Below are 25,278 nucleotides of genomic sequence, written 5' to 3' on the forward strand. Positions count from 1 at the left end.
ACTTGTAATGACGAACATATAAATAAAACCTTGAGTTAATAAAACAATATTCCTTTTAAAAAGAATACCCATAACAATAACATTTTGGAATAAATGTGTGAATATACATACACTAAGAATACTTGGAACACTTGTGCACAAAAGCACAAAACATGAAATCACAAATGTGCAAATGCACTCATAAGATTCATAAATAATAAAAGGTTGGGCAATAATCCCCAAAACTTTGATTTTAATATACCTTAAAACATTTAAGGTTTCATATATTCATCACATTTACATATAAATGAGAGCATCCACTAGATCAATGGCCAAAAGAGGAAAAACGAGTGACACAATCATAATTAGAGATCATATAACAAATTATTTTAGAGTCCCCAAGGTGCCCATAACTCACCTCAACAACCATTTTTAATATGACAAGTGGACAATCTAAAATGACATAAGGTGCCCATAACTCACCTCAACAATCATCTCTAATATAACAAAAAGGCCATAAAATGATTGATGTATCATATAACAACTTGTGATGGATAAAGTAAGTGCCATAAAAGGCAAAAGATACCTTTTCAACAAACATAATGACATGAAGAAATCATCTTGGGATAATCAAGAGAAGATAATCAAGCTTTTAACAAAGAAATCACAAGAACCGTAATGGTTCGCAAATAGAGCTTTAACACAATATCCAAGGAAAAGATATTAAAAAAATACTTGAAAATTTATAGAATTGGGATTAAATCCCATACAACAAGTTTTAATATTCTTTGATTGTGATGAGATATGTGGAAACGTACAAAGTGCCATAAGCACTTACAATGTTTTATAATGATTCGATAAAAGAATCAATATCTAAATTCATTACACTTTCACCAAAAGAAATGTGCATAAAAGCTCCACAATGTAAAAATGTCTACGAAGAGACAATACGCATATAAGCATAAATACTTTATAAAAGAAGTGTACGAAGACACTCTCACAATACTTGAACAAAATACGCGAAAAGCGTAAAAGTGGCAAACATGCAATAATGCATATATTTCATAAAAAGGAACAAATGCTTGAGACTCTCAAGATTTAATTATGTAATTATATGCTTGATAAATGCAATTTAAGACAAAGAGGACCATATTATGGCCAATGTAGGCATCCTTAGAGATACAATCAAGAGGTTTTGAAACCTTATTTGAAAAATACAAGCAAACATGTTTATAAAGTTGCATCATTAGAAGGTAAATAAAAAATTAATGAAATCCTTTATACCAAAGGATGCAATAGATACACTATGCACTCTATATAGTGTGAGAAGATTTTTAAAAGATCTTTCCTAATGAACACAATGGTTCATACAACATATTTATCACAAACAATTTTTCAAAAATTCTTTAAATAAACCAAAACCATTGAGAGACTTTTAGGAGTTCATAAATATTTATCATTAACAAGAACTACTTAGGGTTCATAAAAAGGTAAACAACAAAGATTTAGATGTGAGAAATTCTCATACAAGTATTATATCAAAGTATTTTTTTTTTCACAAAAAATGCACTAAAAACCATACACAAGAGTTTTTAAGCAAAGATCATTAATTTAGCAAGAAATCATATATAAAAAGTTAACTTATAGGTTAATTACGAATTTCTTATGGAAAAATCATAAATCTCACATAATTGAAAACAATTTTGCAAAGCATAAATTACTATTATATGTGATGAGGAATCGATAAATATATAAACAAGAATTATATATAATAAACAAGTTTACCAAATTTAAGAGGAGATATTTCAAAAATATACGAACACGCGAAAAAGAAATGATTCAACTATCAAAAACACTAAATGTGTAAGAAAAATAGTTTCATAATGCATAATATGTTAAGAAAAGAGATACATACTGAAAACTTCCAAAAAAAGAGAGGAACAATGAATACTTCACCATTTCTTAAGCACCACGCTTTCCGTTGCACCAAGAGACAACCCCATCGTGACCTTGCTCTGATACCATGTTAAAAAATGTCTTGGAATACATTAGGTTCAATAATGAACCCATACACATGCACATGAAGTGCGAATATACCCACTAAAGGGAACAACACAAGCACATAATGTGCTAACACATAAACCCACAAAAAAGGAAAATGACTTAAAGTCATAAGTTGAATATTATTGAAGAAAGAAAGAGAAGGGTGAAAACCCCATTACAATGGAGCAAGAGCTCCTCTAAGTGATTGAAAATACAAAGGGGAGGGCCCCTATTTATACACTCTCAAAGGGACCACCTTGGGGGCTCCCAAAGGAGACGTTGGAGAGCCCCCAACGTCTCTATTGGGAGACCCCCAATATGGTACGAAAATCAAAAATAAAAAAACAAAAATAAAAGGAATATTACAATGCATATTCCAATTGGAATATGCGTAAAATGACAAATTACAAGAATACCCTTGAGGGTATTTTAGGAAGAGAAAAAATATATATATATATTTATATATATATATATATATATATATATAAATAAAGATACGTATACATATATATATGTATACGTATCTTTATATATATATAAATATATATGTACATTTACGAGTACACATTTTAACATGATAGTCTATGGCAGTGTTTCGGGAAATTTTTGTTTTATCGAGCAACAGAATGATACTCAAGCTCAATGCCGATCAAGTCTCGCAACTCGCAGCGTGGGCTCGTGTAGTCGGTGCCAGCGTGAGTGTGTGCAACGACCAAACCAACAACAACAACAACAACAACAACTACGCCTTCATCCCAAAACAATTGGGGTCAGCGATATGAACCAAAAAAGAAATTCATTTTGGGTCTTCCACATGAATCCTTTTCCTCCAATCATTTCTATCCAACGCCATGTCCTCGGTGAGGTTCAAAGCATTCATATCCTTTCCTATCATCTCCATCCAAGTCTTCCTAGGCCTACCCCGACCTCTTTTAACTAATATATTTTCCCATTTCTCCAACCTTCTAACTGGAGCATCATTAGGCCTTCGCCGAATATGTCCAAACCACCGTAAACGATTCTCTCGCATCTTATTTTCAATGGGTGCAACACCTACCTTCTTATGTATCTCTTCGTTCCGAATCTTATCTTTTATTGTATTTCCACACATCCATCTAAGCATCCGCATCTCAGCTACACTCATTTTTTGAATATGATGTCTCTTGGCAGCCCAACATTCCGTACCATATAGTAAAGCGGGTCTAATAGTCGTCCTATAAAACTTTCCCTTCAACCGCAATGGCATTCTACGATCGCACAGCACTCCAGTAGCACTTTTCCATTTCATCCACCCAACCTTTATCCTATGATTTACATCTCCATCAATTTCTCCATACTTTTGAATGATGGATCCCAAATATTTGAAATAATCATTCACCGGTATATCTTGCTCACCAAGCTTCACTACACTCCCATCACTACTTCGTTGCTTACTAAACCGACATTCCATATATTCAGTCTTACTCTTACTCAACTTAAAACCTCTAGCTTTCAATGTTTGTCTCCATAATTCTAACTTAGCATTAACCCCAGCTCTAGACTCATCAATCAAAACAATATCATCAGCAAACAACATACACCACGGTACATTTTCTTGAATTGATCTCGTAAGCTCATCCATCACTATCGCAAATAGGAAAGGGCTTAAAGCAGATCCTTGATGTAACCCAACCGTTATCGGAAAATTGGTTGTCACCCCTCCACAAGTGCGGACATTGGTTACTACTCCTTCATACATATCTTTAATTATACTAATGTACTTGAGAGAAACACCTTTCTTCATCATTGTCCACCAGAGAACGTCCCTAGGTACTCTATCGTATGCCTTCTCTAAATCAATAAAAACCATATGCAAATCTTTGTTCCTCTCTCTATATCTTTCAATAAGTTGTCTAAGAAGATGTATAGCTTCCATAGTTGATCTTCCAGGCATAAAACCAAATTGATTCTCCGATATCATGACAACCTTCCTCAACCTAGACTCAATCACCCTCTCCCAAAGTTTCATAGTATGACTCATGAGTTTTATACCACGATAGTTTGTGCAATCTTGTATATCACCCTTATTCTTATATAAAGGCACCAAAGTACTCTTCCTCCACTCATTAGGCATCTTATTTGTTCGCCAAATCAAGTTAAAAAGATTTGTCAACCATTCTAAACCTTTCTCTCCCAAGCATTTCCAAGCCTCGATAGGTATACCATCTGGGCCAACTGCCCTTCTTGATTTCATTTTCTTCAAAGCCTCTGCAATTTCTTTCTTTTGAATCTTGCGCATGAAGTCACGATTTATCTCATGAAAAGGAATGGAGAAGTCTCCAAGATCTTGAGCATGACTATCATTAAATAGCTTATCAAAATAATCTTTCCATCTCTCCTTAATCTCCTCATCTTTGACTAAAACCCTTTGCGTTTCATCTTTGATACATCTAACCATACCCAAATCCTTCGATTTCCTATCTCTCATCTTTGCAAGCCTATAAATATCCTTCTCGCCTTCTTTGGTATCCAACTTGTCATAAACCTCCTTATATACCTTAGCCCTCGCGTTTCGAACAACTTTTTTAGCTTCCTTCTTTGCTATCATATACTTCTCCAAATTCTCATTATCACGACTCTTACTTAGATTTCTATAACACTCTCTTTTAACCTTAATAGCTAATTTGACATCCTCGTTCCACCATGATGTATCCTTACCTAGTGGTGCACCGCCTTTAGACTCACCCAATACCTCCTTAGCTACTTTTCTCATACCACCCGCTATCTTATTCCACATTGATTCTGAATCCTCCTCGAGACACCAATCAACTTCCTTAACTACCTGCTCTACAAACATTCCTTGTTTAGCTCCTTTCAGTGCCCACCACTTAATTCTAGGATCTATCCTATGTCTATCCCTTTTGCGGCATTGTCTAATTCTAAGATCTAAAATTAAGACTCTATGTTGTGTAGCTACACTTTCTCCTGGTATAACCTTACAATCGATGCAACAACCCCTATCTCTCTTTCTAAGTAGGAAAAAATCTATCTAACTCGTATTAACCCCACTTTTAAATGTTACTAGGTGAGACTCTCTCTTCCTAAACCAAGTGTTTGCTAAGATCATATCATAGGACAAACAAAAATCTAAAATCCTTTCTCCACTTTCATTTTTTTCTCCTATACCATAGCCTCCATGGATATTCTCAAATCCATCCCTACTAATGCCTACATGTCCATTAAGGTCACCGCCGATGAAAAGCTTTTCTCCATAAGATGTCTCTTGTACTACTCCATCTAAATCTTCCCAAAATAAACTCACGCAAGAAGAGGGAAAAAGGCTTGTTGAACGGGCTTTGTCTAGCCGGAGCTAGGGTTACAAGTTAAATACACAAGCACACAGACCTGGATTACAAGCTCTTAAGAGCCACCCGAAAGCACACGTAGGTGCCCACTCAAAGAATGCACGAATACTTGCCGAGGGACAACTGGGAAGGAAGGGAGGTTGCAGCTGTTGGATTGCAGTTGACAACAACCAATACAATACGCAGGGTGTAGGGCACAACTGCCTTGCTGCAGGGGCCAAGAGGGCAGTGTTGCTGCAGGTGCAACGCAACAAGGTGCAGGAGGCAACACAAGAGGGGCGCACAGGGGGCTGCGGGCGCAGGAACTGTGCAGGGCACAGTGCGACAGTGCGGGGTGCAGCTGCAGCAAGTGGCTAACGTGCACGGGGGCATGACGCGGGCAGCAGTTGCAGCACAACCGTGCGACACGCTGCGGGCTGCAGGCTTGCTTGGGCATCACCGCAGTCTGCCAAAAAACGTAGGCACCCTATGGGCGACCGTACGCAATTGAAGATAGAGTGCAAAGCAACTCTAAACGCTGAGTTACCTGCGATGAAGGCTTCGTGGAGAGGAAAGCCTCACCGAGCAAGGTGTGCAAACTCAATAGAGAGAAATGCTTACCAGAGCCGAGCACTCGAGCACAGTTGAATGATGAGCTTCGAAAGTTCTAACCGCGTAATTGATCTGCCCGTTGCTGTAAACCTCCTTTGGTGAAGGGGGAGGAAGAACGCCCCTAGACCGCTGGTAGATTCCTTGGCTCGTCGGGCGTACGCTTACTCCACCAATATCGTCGATCACGCGCCGTCGATGGCCCAAGCAGACCCAAGTGTTTCGCAACACTTGCGTGAGCCTATATGGTACATTGAGAAGGATCTCACGACCTTGTGCTGAAAAACCTATCTTCAGCGGAGGAAAAAGGGAAGAAGTCTCGCAAGACTAAAGCCAAAGGCTGATTTCATATATTTGTCAAAAGATAGATAACACACTACAATCATGGCTTAAATAAGCCTTAGGGAATTCCAAATGCAAAAAATAGGAAAAGGCGCCAATTGGGGAGAGGCACACCCAGTTGATGAGGCAACCCCCGCCGCACGCTGCAGGGGCGCATGTTTCAAGCAGCAGAGGTGCATGTGGTCGTGCGACGCCATTGCCGCACCATGCGTGGCGCATGGCAGCGCGCAAAACGCGCGCTGCATTTGAAATTCGAAATGCCGCGGCTGTCGCGTATGGCTTGCGCGTGCAACGATGTAACCGCTGTCGTGCGCGGCCATCGCGCGCTGCCGCATGTTTGAAATTCAAATGCGCGTCGCTGCTGCGCGAGGCCCGTGCGCGCAACACGACAACGGTTGCCGCGCGTGGCTTGAGCGTGCGCCACGCACGACCAACGCGCACAACGGTGTCACTGCTGCCGTGCACGGCCTGTGCGCGTGGCACAACGGTTGTGCGCCACGTGTGCGTGCGCGGCAGTGCAACTGCCGCCGCGCACACGCACGACGCGTGCGTGACACAACGTGGCCTACGTGGGCGACGTTTGTGGGCCATTGGAGTGCGCTGAAGGTGCATGACCAATTGGCCTTCCACGGCCGCACCACGTGTGCGGGTTACTCCGGAGGATGCACTCCGGCTGTCAAGTGCGATTTAAGTACCGCGGTAGGGGCGCACACTGGGGTTGACAGTGACCCCGGCTTGGCGAATCCGAGTCCGACACAACAAGGAGCTGCTCCGGTCCGAAGGAGGGTGTGGCGACGTTTGATGGAGTCCGCCGTGGTCCGAATGAAATACGGACACATCCTGCACCCGCACCCGCACCCGCGTCGTCGACGCGGGTGCGAGACCTGCTTTGCCGAGTCCCTGTGACTTAGTGTTGTTCATATTTTTTATATATTTTACACTTTTTATATGTACCAATAATTTCTCAAGAAGTTTCATGAAAAGAATTTCAATTCTAGAGATTTTCCTTCACCAAGTGTATCTAGAGAACAAGATTTGACTATGATTTGCACTCTTAGCCTAAACCGACTATGTGACTGGTTTGCTTTCCATCTTAGGATTACTTTTTGTTAACTACATGTTTCCAAAGTGCTTACAGAAATAACAGACTTATACAGAGACGAGAGAACAAGATTTGACTATGATTTGCATTCTTAGCCTAAACCGACTATGTGACTATGGTTTGCTTTCCAACTTAGGATTACTTTTTGTTAACTACATGTTACCAAAGTGCTTACAGAAATGACAGACTTATACAGAGAATAGCCTCATGTTTTCAAGGCATGTGTGTGCGTGTGGAAGAAGAAGCAACCTCTTTACTGAAAGAAAAAAGAAAACCCAAATAAGAAGATTTTGAACGACTACAAGCACAGAGGATTTGATAGATAATACAAAGTCATCTCATTGAATCAAGATCTAGCAAAATAACAACATGAAAACATTTGTAAAACATCCTATTATGAGATAACAATTATCACAAATAATTGTAAAGCTTCAAACATTGAATAAAAAAACCTAAAAAATAACATTTCTTGTGGGGTAAAACTCCATATGCCAACCAGCAGAAAACCCACCACTAGCATAAGATGGTACAACTACCGAAAGCATGAGAAAGGCACCCAAGTTGGCATGAGAATGTAAGAAGCACTAACCCAAGAGCCCTAAGCAACTAAGCCACCCCTCTCAAAGCAATTGGGCATGATCAAACTTAGACAATACAGTAAAGAAAACAACAATCCTATATGATGGTTTTCTAGTTTACTCACCAGATCAACAACCCCAAAAGTTGGTTCTTTGCTTCTTCTGCTAAAGCCAGAAAAAAAAACAGAGAAATGTGAGCATCAAACAACAAACCCCATGAGAGAGAGAGAGAGAGAGAGAGAGAGAGAGAGAGAGAGAGAGAGAGAGAGAGATGAAAATTCAATGTTAATGGCAGTTCTTGGGAAGCTGCACCTTGACCCACCAGAAAAACAAGAAGTTGCACAATGACCCACCAGAAAAATGTGTTGGCAAGGGGCTGTGGTTATTTTAGGTCGCAGACTAATGGGCGTTGGGAAGAGGCACATCAACCCACTAGAGAAGGCACTGGCATTGTTACAATAATTTTTTTAGGGTTGCAGACTTGCAGTGGTTATGGGGAGAGAGAGGGCTGGGGGAGTCGGTCTGACTTTCTTTTTGTTTCCTCTTTGGGTTTTTTTTAAACAGCTAACCTAACAGCGGAACACTGTTACCATTTGGGCTGGGAACCTTTTCTGGAACGCAGATGTCAAAATCATCATCTGTCAAATGACTTGATCCGACTCCGTCACACTCACACCCCCCCCACTTTCTCTAACCGTGCTGGTATCAGTATGTGATGTGGGAGATAGATTCAAAACAGAAAACAACACGATTTTCTCTCTCTCTCTCTCTCTCTATATATATATATTCGATTGACCTTCAACCGGGAATGAGAGTAGTGGTAATCTTCTAGTTACACAATCTGCCTTTTAATTGTTTTTACATTTTTGTTGTATTTTGTAACGCCCCAAAATCGCGGACTTGAAACCTTTTATGAGAAATGTTGAAAGCTTTGAAATCAATCATTTATCAGAGTTTGAAACAGAAGTTCAGCGGAAGATCAGGTTAAAATAGCAAATCCCTAGACTTTGAGCGCATTACAACACAAATGCAATCTTTTCCTTATAAACCGATTTGCAACTCAAATATATATTTTATTGAAATAAAAAGAAGAAACACGTTTTGGTAATACAGTTTTAGTAATCAAGAGTTCTAATCAGAATAAATACTTTCAAAGAAGCTTTATACCACATCTATCAAAAGTGTCCCCAGGAGCACAACGTTAGGAAATGGGTCTCGCCTTGAACGCATCACGACATCGTGCCATCGCAAGCTGTATAACTTGTTCACCACCTGCCCATTAAATGGGCCAGTCCCACAAGAGACTAGTAGGGGTGCAAAAGACAAGAAAGAACAAAGGCTGCAATAAGCAAGATAATCGCTAGCTCAAGTAAGAAAAAACAAGACTAGCAGATCTGACAAAATGTGCTCTGGAGTAAGCAAAGCTTTAGTAAAGCAAATAGCTACATACAAGAGCAGTAAGGATCATAGTGCTAAACAAGCAACTATAGCGATCCCACAGATTCTAAAGGTGAAGAGTAACTAACTCTATCAAACAGTCAAACAAAGCAATTGCATAAGACAAGCCTTTATAGCAATACGTACACTACATCGGCAAGTGATTATACTAATCGTAAAGTATAAGCCATTGCATCATAAGCAATTCATAAGCTACTCATGATAAGAAATCATACGGTAGCAGTTATATCACAATATGTAACGACTAACATAATGCTAGTGTTATAAGCAATTGACTAATAATGAGAAGCTAGTTATCACTGAGCAAAGAACTGCGTAAGCAGTTTAACCAACTAGAGTAATGCCTCGACAGACGCACATAGCTCAACGAGTAGCGTACTGAACTATCGAGCTAACAAACAAGCAATCAATTCACGTCACAACACACATATCTAATAATCATGTGTGTGAGTTATATCTTGTCTCATTATGAGCAGGCCGTTGTGGGTACGTACAAGGCAAAAAACGTAGAAACAACCGAGATCGATTCGGGGGTCCATTATGCTATGTATTTTATTATACCTCGAATCACTGACTGAGTCCCCTTCTTAAGGGGATGACCAGTGACCAAGAGAGTAAATCCCCAAAGGCAAACAAAGGCCCATGGATGCGCATTCGAACTTCTGCAGAAGTGGCCTGAAGTATTTCCCCTAACCTCCGATGACTGGAGAAGTCAGATCTTTGCCCGTGATTGCCATTAATGACTGTCCATCGGAGTTTTGCACGACGGACGGTTACTTAACCGCCGTCCCATTCTACATTCTCTGGTCTTTCGACCGAATCGAGCATCTTGCCTGTGAAGGCGCATGATTATCATTTATGTGAATTACACGCATCACTGCGCGTTCGAGGCAACCACACACCTCTCATCCTACTCACCGCAGTACGCAACGTACCTGTTCAAAAATACAACCACGATGAGAGGGGTAGGGATCTCTTTGCAGGAAATCTCCCAACACATCTGCTTTACAGAAGTCCACAGTGAACTCATTCCAGCTCCAACTTATCGTGCTCGGGTCCTTTAGACAATCGCAAACATTCTGCCTATTGGGCGAATATCAACATAACATGATCTAACTTAAAGTGTCAATACACATTTAGAGGTTACTACAAACCTCTCGTCGTGCTCTTCGTAGTCCAAACATATGATACACGACTACAGGGAGATGAGCATGGATTTCTTAGGAGAAATCCATCAACAATACTTTCGCGAAGAAAGGAAGGCGCTACTATCTTAGTTTGACCAAAAAGCCTAGAAACTAAGTCTCGCTTCAACAGTGATATAGTGCTTATCTTAGCGATGGCGCAAGCACCTCGATAAGACTCTCACCCTACTTGTGCACAGGCTCCTAAACAAGGTGGTCTCAGTCGTATCAGATACGCAAACCGAAGTTGCAACACACTTCTCTCAAATACATCGATTTGGGAGATCCATCCGCTATCTCTGCTTTACAAAGCTATACATCTTTGAAAATAGGTTTGCACCTAAATCATCTTTGGAGAACCGAAGTGCATACGTGTATGTCGTGACTTTTAAGACAAGTGAAACAATATACACTATACACTCGAAACTGCACTCAAGGAGTGCAAGCTGACAAGGGGTAATCCCGTGCACATACTAATACTATGGCAAATCGAGAGAAGGCTCGATGTGCAAAGCTGCACCGCAAGAGTAGAACGCTAGAGTTACACACAAGGTATGAAATCATACCTCGATCATCGAAACACACAAGCAGTCAACTACGTAAGCAACTCGCGAGGTATGAGATCCTATATTGACTAAGCAAGTGTAAAGGATGACTCACGAGGCATGGGGTTGCACCTCGATTAAACAATAAACGTAAGCAAGTAAAGGAGCAATACGACAAATATAAGAACACATGCATGGGCAAAGCATATGCACGAAGTGCAGCGACAAAGTAAGGACGCACAATACATACAAGAAGTGCAAGGGAGTACGACAATAACAGGAATGTAAGGTACGAAGAGCAAAAGCAAGTAGTAAGGCCATGGCGCATAAAGCGTGGGGCAATAAAGGTAAATGCAGAAAGCAAAGTGCGAGAATGTAAAAGAGGACCAGGATTTGCATCCTGGAGTAAAAAGACAGATATACACAAGTAAATGCCATGGCGCAAAGCGCGTGACAACAGAAAAGTAAAGTACCAAAAGTAGAGAGGACAAGGATCGCGAAACCGCGTCCTTGAGTTAAAAGACATGAAATGTAAAGACATGAATTAAAAGCCTAGGCAAATATAGCGCGACAACAACAGAAAAGAAAGTGTAAGAAAAGTAAAGAGGACAAGGATCGCGAAACCGCGTTCTTGAATGTAAAGACGTACATATATATATTATATGTACACATATATCATCCTCTTTTAGTTATCTTTCCTTATTTTAGCATTTATCCGTTCATTGTCCTTTTACGCAAGTATCCCCTACCTTGAGGGGTTGCGGGTCCTCGTACGCCTACGACGTAGCAAAGCACAAGCTCGAGCCACTAAGGCAAGCTGGATCCACCGTTCAACCTGGAAAGCTTGGAACGTTAGTATATGTCGCAATATAAACGAGAAGCGGGTCCGGTAAGACCTGCAGTGGTACCAAACCCAAAACACGAGAGTAGGCAGGGAGCTCAGCTCCCTATAGAAGAGGGACAGAGGCAGTAAGGCCTCCTGCCTGCAGGAGGCAGATGCAGGAACTCTGCATCCTGCAGACAAGGGTGCCAGAGGCAGGGGCCTCAACCCTGCTTGGCAAAAAGCAACAGAGGCAGCAAGGCCTCCTGCCTGCAGGAGGCAGATGCAGGAACTCTGCATCCTGCAGACAAGGGTGGCAGAGGCAGGGGCCTTAGCCCTGCTTGGCAACAACAACAGAGGCAGGGAGCAGGAGCCCTGCTCGAAAATAGGAAAGCAGGGGGGCTTCGCCCCCTGCTGGGAAACCAAAGGAGGCAGGGGCACCTTCGCCCCCTACCGACAAAATGCAGGAGGCAGGGGGTAGAACCCCTTGTCGAGAAGCAACAGGAGACAAGGGGAAGCGAAACGTCCTGCCGACAAAGCTAATGGCAAGGGGACAGAGCCCCCTGCCAGCACAATAAGAACGACAGGGGGAAGCAAAGCTCCCTGTCGACAAAGCGAATGGCAGGGGGACGGAGCCCCCTGTCGGCACAACCAGAAGGGCAGGGGGAAGTGGCGCCCCCTGCTGACCCAGCAAGGACAGGGGAAATGGAGCCCCCTGCGCCGGCAAGAGGCGACGACAGGGGGCTCAACCCCCCCTGTCGACCGACTCCAAAAGGAAGGCAGGGGGGTTTCACCCCCTGCCTGCAAGAGGCGACGACAGGGGGCTCAACCCCCCTGTCGATCGGCTCCAAAAGGAAGGCAGGGGGTTAACTCCCTGTCGACAAGAAGCGATGACAAGGGGGCTCAGCCCCCCTGTCGGTCAACCCCTCACAAAGGAGAAAAAGAAGGGAGAAGGGGTTTTTACCTCGGAAGACCGCAACAACCGGGGGAGTCATCGGTGGCTGGAAGGTCGTCGACAGAGATCATAACGGAGAGGGCGAAGGGGAGGACGGCGACGACGACGTCATCGCCAGTCACAGGTGTCGATGGTTGGGCCTCGTCCCATGGAAGAAAGCAACGAGGCCGTCGGGGTTGCTCGAATGGGGCTGTAAGACTGTGATGGGTCAGGGTGAGCAGGCAGAGAGGGGAGCAACGACGAAGGAGCTCTCGGGTTCGCCGACGTCAGGAGGCCGGAGAAGAGAGGAGTCAACGATTGTTCAGAAGCGCTGACAGATTGGGGTGGTCACTGACGGCTGAGGTTGCCGAAAAGACTCAGAGGGGTAGAGGGTGCCTGTCGGCGGCGATCGTCGGGAACCACAACAGAGAGGGAACAACGGCGGTGCTGTTGTCGGCAACTGTAGACGTCAGGTGGCCGAAAGAAACGGGAGACCGCCGATCGAAAGGTCGAGGTAACAGTGGGAAAGACTGAGTGGAAGGGGCGCCGACAACTCCGACGTCGGGGTTCTGGTGCAGTTGACCGTCAGTCGGGAGCAGAGTTACCGGAAGCGCCTAGGCAAAAGGGGAAGCGCGCTTCCCCGAAGCGCGCTTCGGAAGCGCGAAACGTCGCGCTTCCGAAGCGTGAGGGGAAGCGTCCCCCTTTTTTGGGAAGCGCGCTTCCCTTTTATGGGAAGCGCGTCCCCCTTTTATGGGAAACACGCTTCCCATAAATGGGAAGCGCGCTTCCCCCACGTTTCCCCCACGCTTCCCCCTCGCTTCCCCATTTTTTCATTTTTTTTCGCTTCCCCTCGCTTCCGGTTCGCTTCCTAGGTCGCTTCCGGTTCGCTTCCTAGGTCGTTTCCGAGACGATTCAGAATTTTCTTCTAAGTGGTCCCACGCTTCCCCGCTTCCTAAATTTTTGAAAGTGCCTCGCTTCCCGCTCCCGCTTCCCGCTCCCGCTTCCTCGACTGGTAACTCTGGTCGGGAGGTTGGCGGCGATGTTGCAGGTGGCCACAGAGGAAGGGGAGGAAGCGATGCGTTGCCGGAGCTCGGAGGTTGTCGTCGGCTACGATCGTCGGCGTCCCACGACACAGGGAACGAAAGGGGGTCGACAAAGGTGGGGGGTCACCGGAGCTTGGAGGTTGCCGTCAGCGTCGGTCACTGGTTGTTGAAGGTCGCCGACGGCTGCCGTCGATGTCTGCAGCAGTCGGGACAAAGGCGGTGGCCGGGGGCGAGTCGCCGACGTCGGCTCGAAGGGGGGAATGGCCGACGATTGCAATCGCCGAGGTCTGCCAGGAGGCGGCCAGAGACGGGTGGCGAAGAGGAGGCAAACAGGCGACCGACTTCCTGCAACACCCGAGACGAAGGCGGTGGCCGGCGATGAGTCGCCGGCGTCGGTGACCGTAGGTAGACAAGGTCGTCAGCCGATGGAGGTTCCTAGAGGGCATGGGAGGTGGTCGGTCGTCGAAGCTCGGAGGCCGCCGGGAGGCCTGCCGAACTCCTAGGGGAGGAGGCCACTGGACGGAGTTGGTCGCCGGCGTCTCCAATCGCCGGTGGCAGCGTGAGAGAAACGGAGCAGAGGAGAGAAAATGGGTGAGGATTTCTGCCCCTCGCCCGAGACGCCTGTGACTTTTTAAAGTCGCAGGCTTCTCGATCGTTTGAGAAGCCAGGTCCGGGTCAAGCTCGGATCCGGGTCTGACACAACGAACCAACCTTGACACGTGTCCGACGCATGCAGGGCACGTGTCTGACACGTGTCCGACACATTTTTTTTAACGGGCTTTTACAATTTTGTCAAAATATTCATGAATGAAGCTTATGTTTTACGTTTCGTACTAGCTTCAACCTATCTAATGTCAGGCAACAGTGATTGGTTCTGGTGTTTTTTTGATGATTTTGTTTCCATTTACAATTGGTTTTTTGGTGTTTTTCTTGGGTAGAAATTTGGAAGTTAGTTCATCTCAAATATGTCAAGGTCAGGATTAGGCATTTGAACCCTTAGCTCAATGATGCAAATTTTGAGATGAAGTGTTCGGGGGGCACCCTCTTTTTTTTAGTTGTTTTTCTGTGTACCCTTTTCGCTTTGTTTGTTGCTTTTCATTATATGCGTGGTTTTAGATTGATTGGTGCACTCCCATATAATCCATTTTATGAAATAAAATTAAGAAAAATAAGAAAATTTAGTGTTTGTCATGTATCATTAATGCTAAATAATTACTTGAAATTTTAAATGAGTGAGGACAGAAGTTTGGGATCCTTTTCTCAAGCTATCCATTTATCCATTTTTATGCTTCCATTTTATAGTTTGATGTCCATATGTTGGAGTGTAGATAGTTGTTTCAAGACAGAAAATCGAATAATTTGGTATTAGTAACACATTGGTGAAGCTCGAAAGAGGAAATGTATGTACTTGTTTCCTGTTATCCGAGAAAGGTACAGTCTTAACATCTCTAAGATGAATGATCATCTTTCTCTGTCTAGATTCGTATATTTTTAGAGCAAAAGAAATTGATGGCAGAAAATTATGGTAGAGAAATCTAGTGAGGTACTTGGAATCAGATTCTATTGCAAAATGTCAAAGAACATTATGAATTTGACACAGATGGTAATCCCATTTAATTGTATTAATTGGGCGCTAGAGAAACAACCTCCGTGATACAAGCAATCCCAAGGGATACAGTCATTGCTTTGTTTTGTACACTTGGAAAGCTGTTTTGACTACTAAAGTATCTCTCATGTTTGCTTGAGAAACAACCAGAGCGTTGCAAAGAGTAGGCAAGTGTATTCTTTCATGTAGAATGTACATGGTACCTGAACTACTGGTATTTTCAATATTTAAGTTTGATCGCATAAGTAACATGATGTGGGCTTAAGGAATTGTACAAGTTACATGCTTTTGACGTAGATGACAAGCCCACCTGAACATCTCAATTAAGCTCATATATAGACGTCCTATTCTTTTACCTACGTAGACTCGGTGAAGGCATGATGTTGCATTTATCTCTTGCTATCCATGCTAATTGCTGATTGTGATTTCCATTAGACATTGATGTTAGAACTGCACTGAAGCAAAATTATTAGTTTTCGTGGCCTTCTCTTTTGACGTTTCATAATATGTGGGCTATGTTGGTGGTTGGAACTTATGCCCATCTCTGTCCCGCACCATCCTTTTCCTGAGCATGTCTTGATTTTTTGTTCACTTCTAGGTTCATGTCTCTTTTGTTTGGTATAAGAAAATCAAACAGTACTGAGCATGTCTCTTTTGATCAGCATAAAAAGATATCTGATTCAACTACTTTTCTAGTAATAGTTTCCATATTTAAGTTAGAAATTTTAATAACTAGCGCTTGAACAGGCTAACAAACTCAAAAAGTTGAACTGAGAAAATGGTGACACTGGTGGTGGCATTCATTTTGGGAGTATTATTGATAGCCTTGTTTTACCTCCCACGATCTACAAAGTCTGGTACCAAGATAACGTGTAATTTCTTCACCAACACATAAACTTCTTTTGTTGATATGATATTAGTTTTTTTCACATTCATGCGCGCATGTTGATTCTTTTGTTGTTTTTTTCGCTTTTTTTCTTTTGAATGCAGCCAAGACAAAATCTACTTGGCTTAGTAATGCTGAAAAGGTATATCCATGCATCTGTGTGTGTGTGGTTTTAATAGTGAAATACATGTTTCTTTTCATAAACATGTTGAAATAACTAAAAAATATCTACCTGTTCTTGATAATCACATCCTTGCTTGCATATATGCATTGATTCTACTAGGGTGAGAAGGATTTTCCATTTTCACATGTGATAAATGAAATATCTAAGATAATGTCACTGTTTTTAATGGCCTCTTCCAACATGTTGCTTACAAATTATTGACTCTGCTTTCCTAGCACTGAATTTCAAGATGGGAGTATCATTTGATTCTGCTACATCTTTATGAAATGTTCTTATGCTGTGTTGTATTTAATGGATGGTTAGTTGATATATTTTGAATTGACATACTGTCTAACTAATACTAAAAGACCTTAGAAGCCTTAAGATTGATAGAACTGGAGCATCCGAGAAGGCATAAAGAACTGATTACTTTCTATAGCATCATTTCTTTTGTGATAGATACCTTCTTGCATGCTAATAATCTCAGCTGAAAGTATCTTGCTCTCTAGCTCAAGATTTTCTTATTTTATGTCTATTGATTTTTCAGGTGAAGAAAGTCTATACAAAAGCTGAAGTTTCTTGTCATAACACAAGGACTGATTGTTGGATCATAATCAAAGACAAGGTTATTTGTGTGTGTGTAATGATACTTTGACATCTCCACCCTTTAATCGAGCAAACATATAATTTAAAAGGGCCATGCACTTGGGATGTAACTAGCATGCTTCTTTAATTATTTCAATTAGCTGCAGATGGAAACGTTTCTCTTGATTGACTAGATTATCTGCAACATGAAGTGTTAGTTCTTTCTGTTGCAAAATGAATTTTATCCTTGTACAAACTACACTAACTAAGATAATATTTTATACTTTTGGCTGCTTGATGTATTCAACTGTGAAGCTTGTGCATGATAAAACTTCATATTCTCTTGATGAATTCCTTGCCAAAAATGACTAAGGCCTTGACTCTAGTTCCATTTTTAATGTGTTTGGATAATGTTTTCTTATGTGTCCTACATTTGATTGTTAGGTCTATGATGTTACATCATATGTGGAGGAACATCCAGGAGGTGATGCAATACTTACACATGCTGGGGATGATTCTACTGAAGGATTTTATGGGTAAGAAGTTTTGACCAGCTTTCATTCTTTAATATCACATTCATCTTAGTTAAATGGCTCCTGAGGATTTTCAGAATGTGATTATGTCTGTAGGAGAATGAAATGTCGTGTAGTTCTACTGATCTTTTTTTCCGACTAGTGGAGTCACATGACAGAATTTACAAACTTTTTTCTTTTTCACCTGAAAGAAATGTGGCGATTTTATGGCCATGTTGCACCGCTGATTGGTGCACCCATTTATAGTCCAGTCAATTAACCTCATTGTCTGAAAACTTTGTTACGGGAATTAAAAAATTTGTCATTATTCATAGGTATGGATTTACTCATGAGTTTCATTTTGTTTCCTCTCTCAAGTATGTCTTCCATCATCTAATGGGGCAGATTCTTTGTTTACAATCACCCAACAGTGTTTATAGCTTTTGTAATGAAATAGCGGAAAATACAACAACAATGCCACTAAGGGCTTTACAAGATTACGATCACAAAAGTGCATAAGCACAAACCAATGCCACAAAGGGATTACAAGATCACAATCACAATGTGCATAAACACAAGTCCACTATAAGAAAAAACAATAGCCAACAGGAGACAACACAAACACTAAGTGCATATAAAACATTAAGAAACTAAATAGAAAAACACAAAATGTAAAAAAATATTCATCTTTATTGAGCATAAAAGCTTAAGAGAAGCATTAGTTACAAGGGAGGGGTTCAACCCCTATTTATACACAAGGGGAGAGCATGGGGCTCTATTGGGGAGCTCCCAATAGAGTCGTTGGGGGCTCCCAACGGGGGACCCCCCAAGAACTCTATGGTCTTTTGACCGTAGAGCCCATGCTCTTTATAAAACAGACATTAAATAAAAAGATAAAAAAATAAAAAATAAATAGAGAAAAACTGTTCTTAATACACAATACTGTTACATGAGTAAAATGACAAAAATATCCCTAGAGGGTATTTACCTGTTACATCATTATATATATACAACTTAGCACTCCCCTTCAAACTTACAGTGAGATATACCGAAAGTTTGAAAATACAATAAAGATTCAATGGGAAGGGTCCAATTAAGTGTTCAATGAAAATCTCCATCTTTAGGACATATTAGAGAGTTTTGCAAACACAAGTCTTCAAATGTATTTTATTGGTGATCATCCCCAATGGCCTTCATCGGCTATCTCTATCTTCATGACGCATCAAAGATATTCCTTTCTCAATCCATCACATCTTTAAGATCTTGTAGAGAAAACAAAATACAGGTCCTAATTGTTAAAATGTAACATGTAATACATATAATATATATATATATATATTAATAAAATAATAATATAATATATAAATATATATTTTTATTTCTTTTACTTTTTTTCTTCTTTTCTTTTATTCTTTCTTTTTATTTTCTAGTTCATTTTGTACTAGTTGGTCAAGATCTAGTTAGATCTTGACCATTTTTATACTCGTTGGACTACGAGCCGTTGGACTAGGTCCATCGACTCTTAGGAAGAGCTCTTCCCACCTCACTCTCCTCTTGTATATATCAAGGTTTTAAAACCTGTGACTCAGAACTCGACTCATTCTTTATTGACTCGTGACTCGGTGGGTCAACTCGGTGACTCACACCGGGTTTTGTTAACTTTTGATTTTAAAAGAAAAACAATATATAATTTGTCTCAAACCATGTTTTTCAGTAAACATATAGTCTAAAGAGTTGACAAAATAAAAAATTGCAAGTTCAGAGTAGAAAAAGTACAAACTTCTTCATAACAAGGTCACATGGAGAGATCAAGTTACATGAAAAAGCTGATGAACCATAATACAACTACAACAAAAGATAAATAGAAATAAAAAGGACATTAATGAATACCTTAAATTCAAAGGTGATTAGCTTATTGAGCCAAAGCATGATGCTCATATTTGACTCAGGTTTAGCTAGATGAATATTGATTGTCCCCAGCTAGAAGCCTAGAACCTCTAGGTTGGAAGAAATGGTTAGAAGGGGTAGGACAAAGGAGGGACCGAGCAAGGGAAATGATGTTACATGGATACATGTACAAGCATACTGTACAAGATCAGCACAACTGGTATGATATGGGTGTTTCTGTCAAAAAATAAGGATGCCAGGGTACAGATTGTTATGCACAGGTGTGGGTGCAGGTATATTTAAGATTGCAAAAAAAGAAATTCACAAGAATATGAAGATACAAAATTTCAAACTTTGTACAAGAATATATTTGTATATACAATGAAGGATATGATATGAGTGCATAAAGTGAGAGGTGTATTTAAGATTGCAAATAGAGAAATTCACAAGAATATGAAGATAAGCAAATACAGACTTTGTACAAAAATGTATTTTTATATACAATGAAGGATATGATATGTGTTCATAAAACAACACTCAAAGGCACCCAACACCAGAACATGAAGTACAAGCACCGATACGTGTATGCTTCACTTTTTTGTTAGATCTTTGAATCATTTTTTTGCCAATATGTTTAATCAACACATAAAGATTGATAGATTATTGTATCTTTGAACTGGTTTGTCTTGTAATTTATTATTTGTTATTGAACTGTTATTTTGAAATACCCAAAAAATCAAATTTCAAATATCCCAAAACTTGGCCGAGTCAGACCGAGTCAAGGCAAGCCGAGTTTACCCTGTCGGGTTGACTCGCTGGAGGGCCGAGCCGAGCCGAGCCGAGTCACCGAGTTGACTCGGCGAGTTTTAAAACCTTGGTATATATATGAGTGATCCCCTCCTTTGTATCTCAATGCTTTTTAAGCATCTCTTGTGAAGAAATAAATATTTATTATTTTAGTGTGTGCTTCCATTTTTACCCTTTTATGGGTTGTGCTTGAGGTGTCCCCAATAGACACTCTTTTGAAGGTTTCTCGTGCTTTTATGGAAGACCACCATTTCATTACATGATATCAAAGCTGTGAAGAACTTTCGATCTTGAAGATTCCTGCCTCATTTTCTGTGATCCCCTTGCAAAGAGTGTTTTATCCTCTTGTTCGTGACTCAAGGGATCATTTTAGAGAAAGAAAGGACTTTGGAAGAAGCTTGGCTATGAAATTTTGTGATTGTACTCATTATTCTCCTCTCTCATCTTTTTCTCTCTTCTTTTTCTTCTCTCATCTGTTCTTTTTTTTTTCACACCCTTGGAAAAGATGGATGACAATGACAAGATCACCATCTACCCATGAAATTAAATGACAGTAACTATGTAACGTGGGCTTCAATCATGAAACACCACATTTGGGGAAAAAGGTTGTGGGGTATAGTTGATGGTTTCGATTCGGAACCAAAACTATTTCTCACAAAAGTTGAGAATGACAAAGTACCTCTCGCGGAAGGAGAGAAGAACAAGACGTTGACAACCTATGATAAAAAGTAGAAATAATGGAGAATAGGGCATGCCAAAATTATGTCATGGCTAATTAATAGCATTGACATAAAAAAAATTCTCTAGTCTTGCTAAATTTGAGCTTCTTAAGGGAGCATCTTCCTCAACTAGAGCAACTGTTTCATCATTCCCGATCCTGGTAACTTTCCTTGGCTCCTTGATTCTTGTGCTTCTTTTCGTATGACCCAAATGTCAATAGCTTATCCGAATGTTGTAAAAGTAACTCAAGTGTGTAAAAAGTTTTCACAGTTGATGGGACCTCTCTTGAAATAGAAGGAATATGAAAATTTGAAAAACTTCTTAAAACAAAGATATATCCCTAAACTGAATTTAAATCTCTTATTTGTTTCTCAAATATCTGATTATGGGTGTAATATCTCATCTTCTCATGGTTGTTCGGTACAAGATCGCCAGTCAGGGAAGCTAATTTGGGAAGGCCATAGAGAAGGAGAACTCCATTACATGGAGTTTTTGGAATTGCCTAAGAATGCTTTATGTTATAATGTTCAGGAACTAGAGTTTATGCTATAAAAGACTTTGATTATCCACATATGTTTAAAATCCAACATTTTCAAAGTTTAGAAAAATTTAAAATCCAACATTTTTCAAGTTTAGAAAAATTTGTAATTCTGAAAGTTTTTCTTGGAAAGATTGTATCATTGGCAAAATGAAAAGATTACCATTTCATGATAGAACTTTTGTTTCCTTTAAACCACTTGAATTAATACATTCAGATGTTTGGGGTCCTGCACCGGTTATTTCAAAAGGTGGATATGCATATTATGTTATTTTTGTCGATGACTATTCTAGGCATACTTGGATTTACTTCCTTAAGTACAAATCTGAGTTTTTTTCACATTTTCAAACATTTCATAAAATGGTTAAAAATAAATTTCAAAATAATATTTTCATTTTTTGCAATGAAGAATTTATGTCCAAAGAATTTAAAGACTATCTCAACTTACATGTCATTATCCACCAAAGGTCTTGTCCACACACACCACAACAAAATGGCCTAACTGAACGTAAACATCAACATATCATGGAAACTACTAGGACCTTACTAATAACAAATCAAGTTCCAAAAGAGTTTTAGGCGGAAGCTGCCTTAACTGCTACCTATCTTATTAATCGTATGCCATCTTATTTTTTGAAAAACATAACTCCAATTGAAAAACTTGTCAACTTATCTCCTGATTATTTTAGATTAAGAGTCTTTGGATGTAAGTGTTTTGTTTTCACCAACAAAAATGACACTCTCTCCCCGTGCGATTCCTTGTGCATTCTTAGGATATACTGATAATAAAAAAAGTTATAGGTGCTTTGATTTCTAAAATAGAAAATTATATGTATCAAAAAATGTATCTTTCCTAGAGAAAAAAAGTTTTTTTGAATTCGAAAAACCCATGGAAGTCACTGAATATTTGTTTTAATAGATTTGACTTCAAAATCTAATGAATGGGATATTGAATGTGACTTTGACAATGATCAAAGTCTTATTGTTGTTGAACATGATGATACTGAAGAGCAAACCCATAGGGACGTTAGTCTACAATATTCAAAACGTAGAGGGTCAAATATTTCATGTGCATTAGAAAAATATTTCAAAGTACCAACTGGAAGGTCATTCGAAATTTCTAGACTTGGAAAATTTGTGTCATACAAATCCTTTTCACCTGCATACAGGGCAATTATTGCATTAATACAATCATACGTAGAACCGTCATCCTATTCTCAAGCAAAAAACCATATATAATGGGTAGAAGCCATGAAAACAGAATTGGACGCATTAGAAAAGGCTAACACTTGGATCATAAGATATTATTTAACCTATAGGCTTTCGATGGGTCTACAAAGTCAAAACCAAGAATGATGGAACTCTTAAAAGGTATAAAGCTCGATTAGTGGCTAAAGGGTATGCCCAAGAGTATGACATTGATTATGAAGAAACTTTTGCCCCAGTTGCTCGTATGACCACTGTAAGAAAATTAATAACTTTGGTCTCCATTAGAAAATGTTTCATATTTCAAATGGATGTCAAAAATGCTTTTCTCAATGAAAATCTAGTTGAAGAAGTGTACATAGAAGCTTCACCTAGTATTAGTATCCCTAAGGGTAAAACTATTCGTTTATAAAAGGCTCTTTATGCTCTTAAACAGGCACTAAAAACATGGTAGGATAGATTGTCATGTTATGATTGATATTGGTTTTCGATTTTGTTTGACTGACACTGCTTTGTTTATTAAGAATTTTGATGCAGGGATTCTTCTTCTTCTCTATATGGATGACATGATAATCATTGGAGGCGACAAACAGAGAGTTGAAAACATTAAAAAGCTTCTTAAAACTCATTTTGAAATGATTGATTTAGGTTTATTGATTTATTCTTTAAGAATTGAACTTGCTTATTCCCCTCGAGGGTATTTGATATCGCAATCTAAATTTGCTTTTGATATTGTTTTCAAGTCTGGACTTACAGATGATAAAAAAGTGAACACTCCAGAAGTTGTCAACGTTAAAATGCGAATTGATGTTGAAGAACCTCCTGATGATCTCACTCCTTACAGACAGCTTATCGGAGCACTTTCCTATCTTTCTATTACTAGACCAGACATAACACACACTCTACACACTGCCGGTTAGTTTCAGCATGCTTCCACCTCTGTTCACATGGGAGCTGTTTTATGTATTAATTAGATACATAAAGTTCTTTCTCTTCTTGTCTGTTTCATCTTTATTGGATTTAATTGCTAATACTGATGCTGACTTGGGAGGTGATCCCAATAATCGATATTCAACCACTGATTTTTGTGTTTTCTTAGGTGAATCGTTAATTTTGTGGCGGTGCAAAATGTAACTCCTTGGGGTTTTAAAACCATTAAAAATGCGTAAAAATTTTAATTTTTTTTTTTCAAATAAACTGCAGAAACGGTTTTTGACTTTCAGTTTTAAACCTCAGGCATGTTATATTTCACAAACCACAATAAGAGTAACAATAAATTTACACCAACATTATGTACATAGTCTTTTCATAAGGTTCAGAAATTAAAACATTTAGTATTAAATTTAAAATAAATCCTAAGTTAATCCCCGAATCTTAGGAATCTCGATTCTTCCATGCCGCTCATGTCCGATATCCACTGTAATATTGTCTACTGCATATTTGAACCTGTAATCCCCATAAAACATGGTCAGACTTATAACAATCAGGTAAGATATTAATCAAAATCATACAATTCAAATATTAAGCATGATTTCAGTAATTTAAAATCAAAATGCATATATCCAAGAACAATTATATAATTTAAAATAATTTAAAAACATGGCAATTTAAAATAATTTAAAACATGATTATGTGTGATATTAACAAAGCATATTTTCATATCAAATTTTATGAAGGAAAAGGTATTTGTTTCAATATTATAACATCCTCCTGGTACGGTGAAGGACCTTCATATTTTCAGACTAAGCATTCTGGGGGTATATTATTCTAATATGAATTACCCGGATACTGAATGGAACAAGCTCTCAAGCAAGCGGTCAATGACCGAGAAGATTCTTGCAAATGGCAAGCAAACAGGAAAATCAGATGCATCCACTGACTGCGGCAGTCTGAGACCCGTTGGCCTCAATGTAAAGTCATGCATTTTCATATTTAGTCAATTTAATTTTTTTTAAAAATTTGGTTAATTACAGGAGAAATCGATGGACATCCCATATTAGGAAAGGGATAATGGAGTTTGGGTTTGGCCTAGATCCTATCGCCAAGGTCGATATGAGCCAACAAAAATGTACTAAGGAGTTTTATTGTCGACCTTTAAATTCAAGCGAATTTCGGAAATGAGATTCAAAATATATGTCGTTGGATGCGCCTTGGAATCCCGAGTCCAACGTAATTTTATTTGTCCCAATCTGAGCTACGGTTGGCCCGAAAATCGTTTTTTTCAAAAAGGGATCGCCTCGACGGGTCGAGTCCGAATTTGGATCGGGATGGATCCAATGCTTTTGATCTAAATTAACATGGATCTAGACTTTGCCCAGGACCCATATTAATTAGGATTTGATCCAACCCAGGATCCAAATGGGGTTTGGATATGGATCTGGATCTTGAATCCAGATCCAAACCCATAC

At 40.0% G+C, this 25,278-nt stretch overlaps 2 protein-coding genes across 4 annotated transcripts in view; one reads left to right on the top strand and one right to left on the bottom strand.

The window, feature by feature from the left end:
* LOC149828577 (cytochrome B5-like protein) overlaps window positions 1-25,278 on the top strand; it is a 93,798-nt gene that overhangs the window by 28,861 nt on the left and 39,659 nt on the right. For all 3 annotated transcript variants that reach the window (XR_016434054.1, XM_090016894.1, XM_090016893.1), the window contains exons 3-6: window positions 16,314-16,438; window positions 16,557-16,594; window positions 17,163-17,240; window positions 17,645-17,736. Coding sequence is in view for 2 of the 3 variants with exons in the window: in XM_090016894.1 (XP_089873020.1) it covers window positions 16,345-16,438; window positions 16,557-16,594; window positions 17,163-17,240; window positions 17,645-17,736 (302 nt within the window). In the remaining variant the exon portion in view is untranslated. The remainder of the gene's footprint in view (window positions 1-16,313; window positions 16,439-16,556; window positions 16,595-17,162; window positions 17,241-17,644; window positions 17,737-25,278) is intronic.
* The window catches only part of LOC149828579 (uncharacterized), an 88,250-nt gene continuing 69,366 nt past the window's right edge, over window positions 6,395-25,278 (bottom strand). The window contains exon 2 of the mRNA XM_090016895.1: window positions 6,395-8,138. Within this exon, the coding sequence (XP_089873021.1) occupies window positions 8,098-8,138 (41 nt within the window). The 3' untranslated portion in view covers window positions 6,395-8,097. The remainder of the gene's footprint in view (window positions 8,139-25,278) is intronic.

The sequence above is a fragment of the Nuphar pumila genome, chromosome 9 (assembly GCF_984573655.1).
Source record: "Nuphar pumila chromosome 9, dmNupPumi1.hap1.1, whole genome shotgun sequence".
NCBI classification, from domain to species: domain Eukaryota; kingdom Viridiplantae; phylum Streptophyta; class Magnoliopsida; order Nymphaeales; family Nymphaeaceae; genus Nuphar; species Nuphar pumila.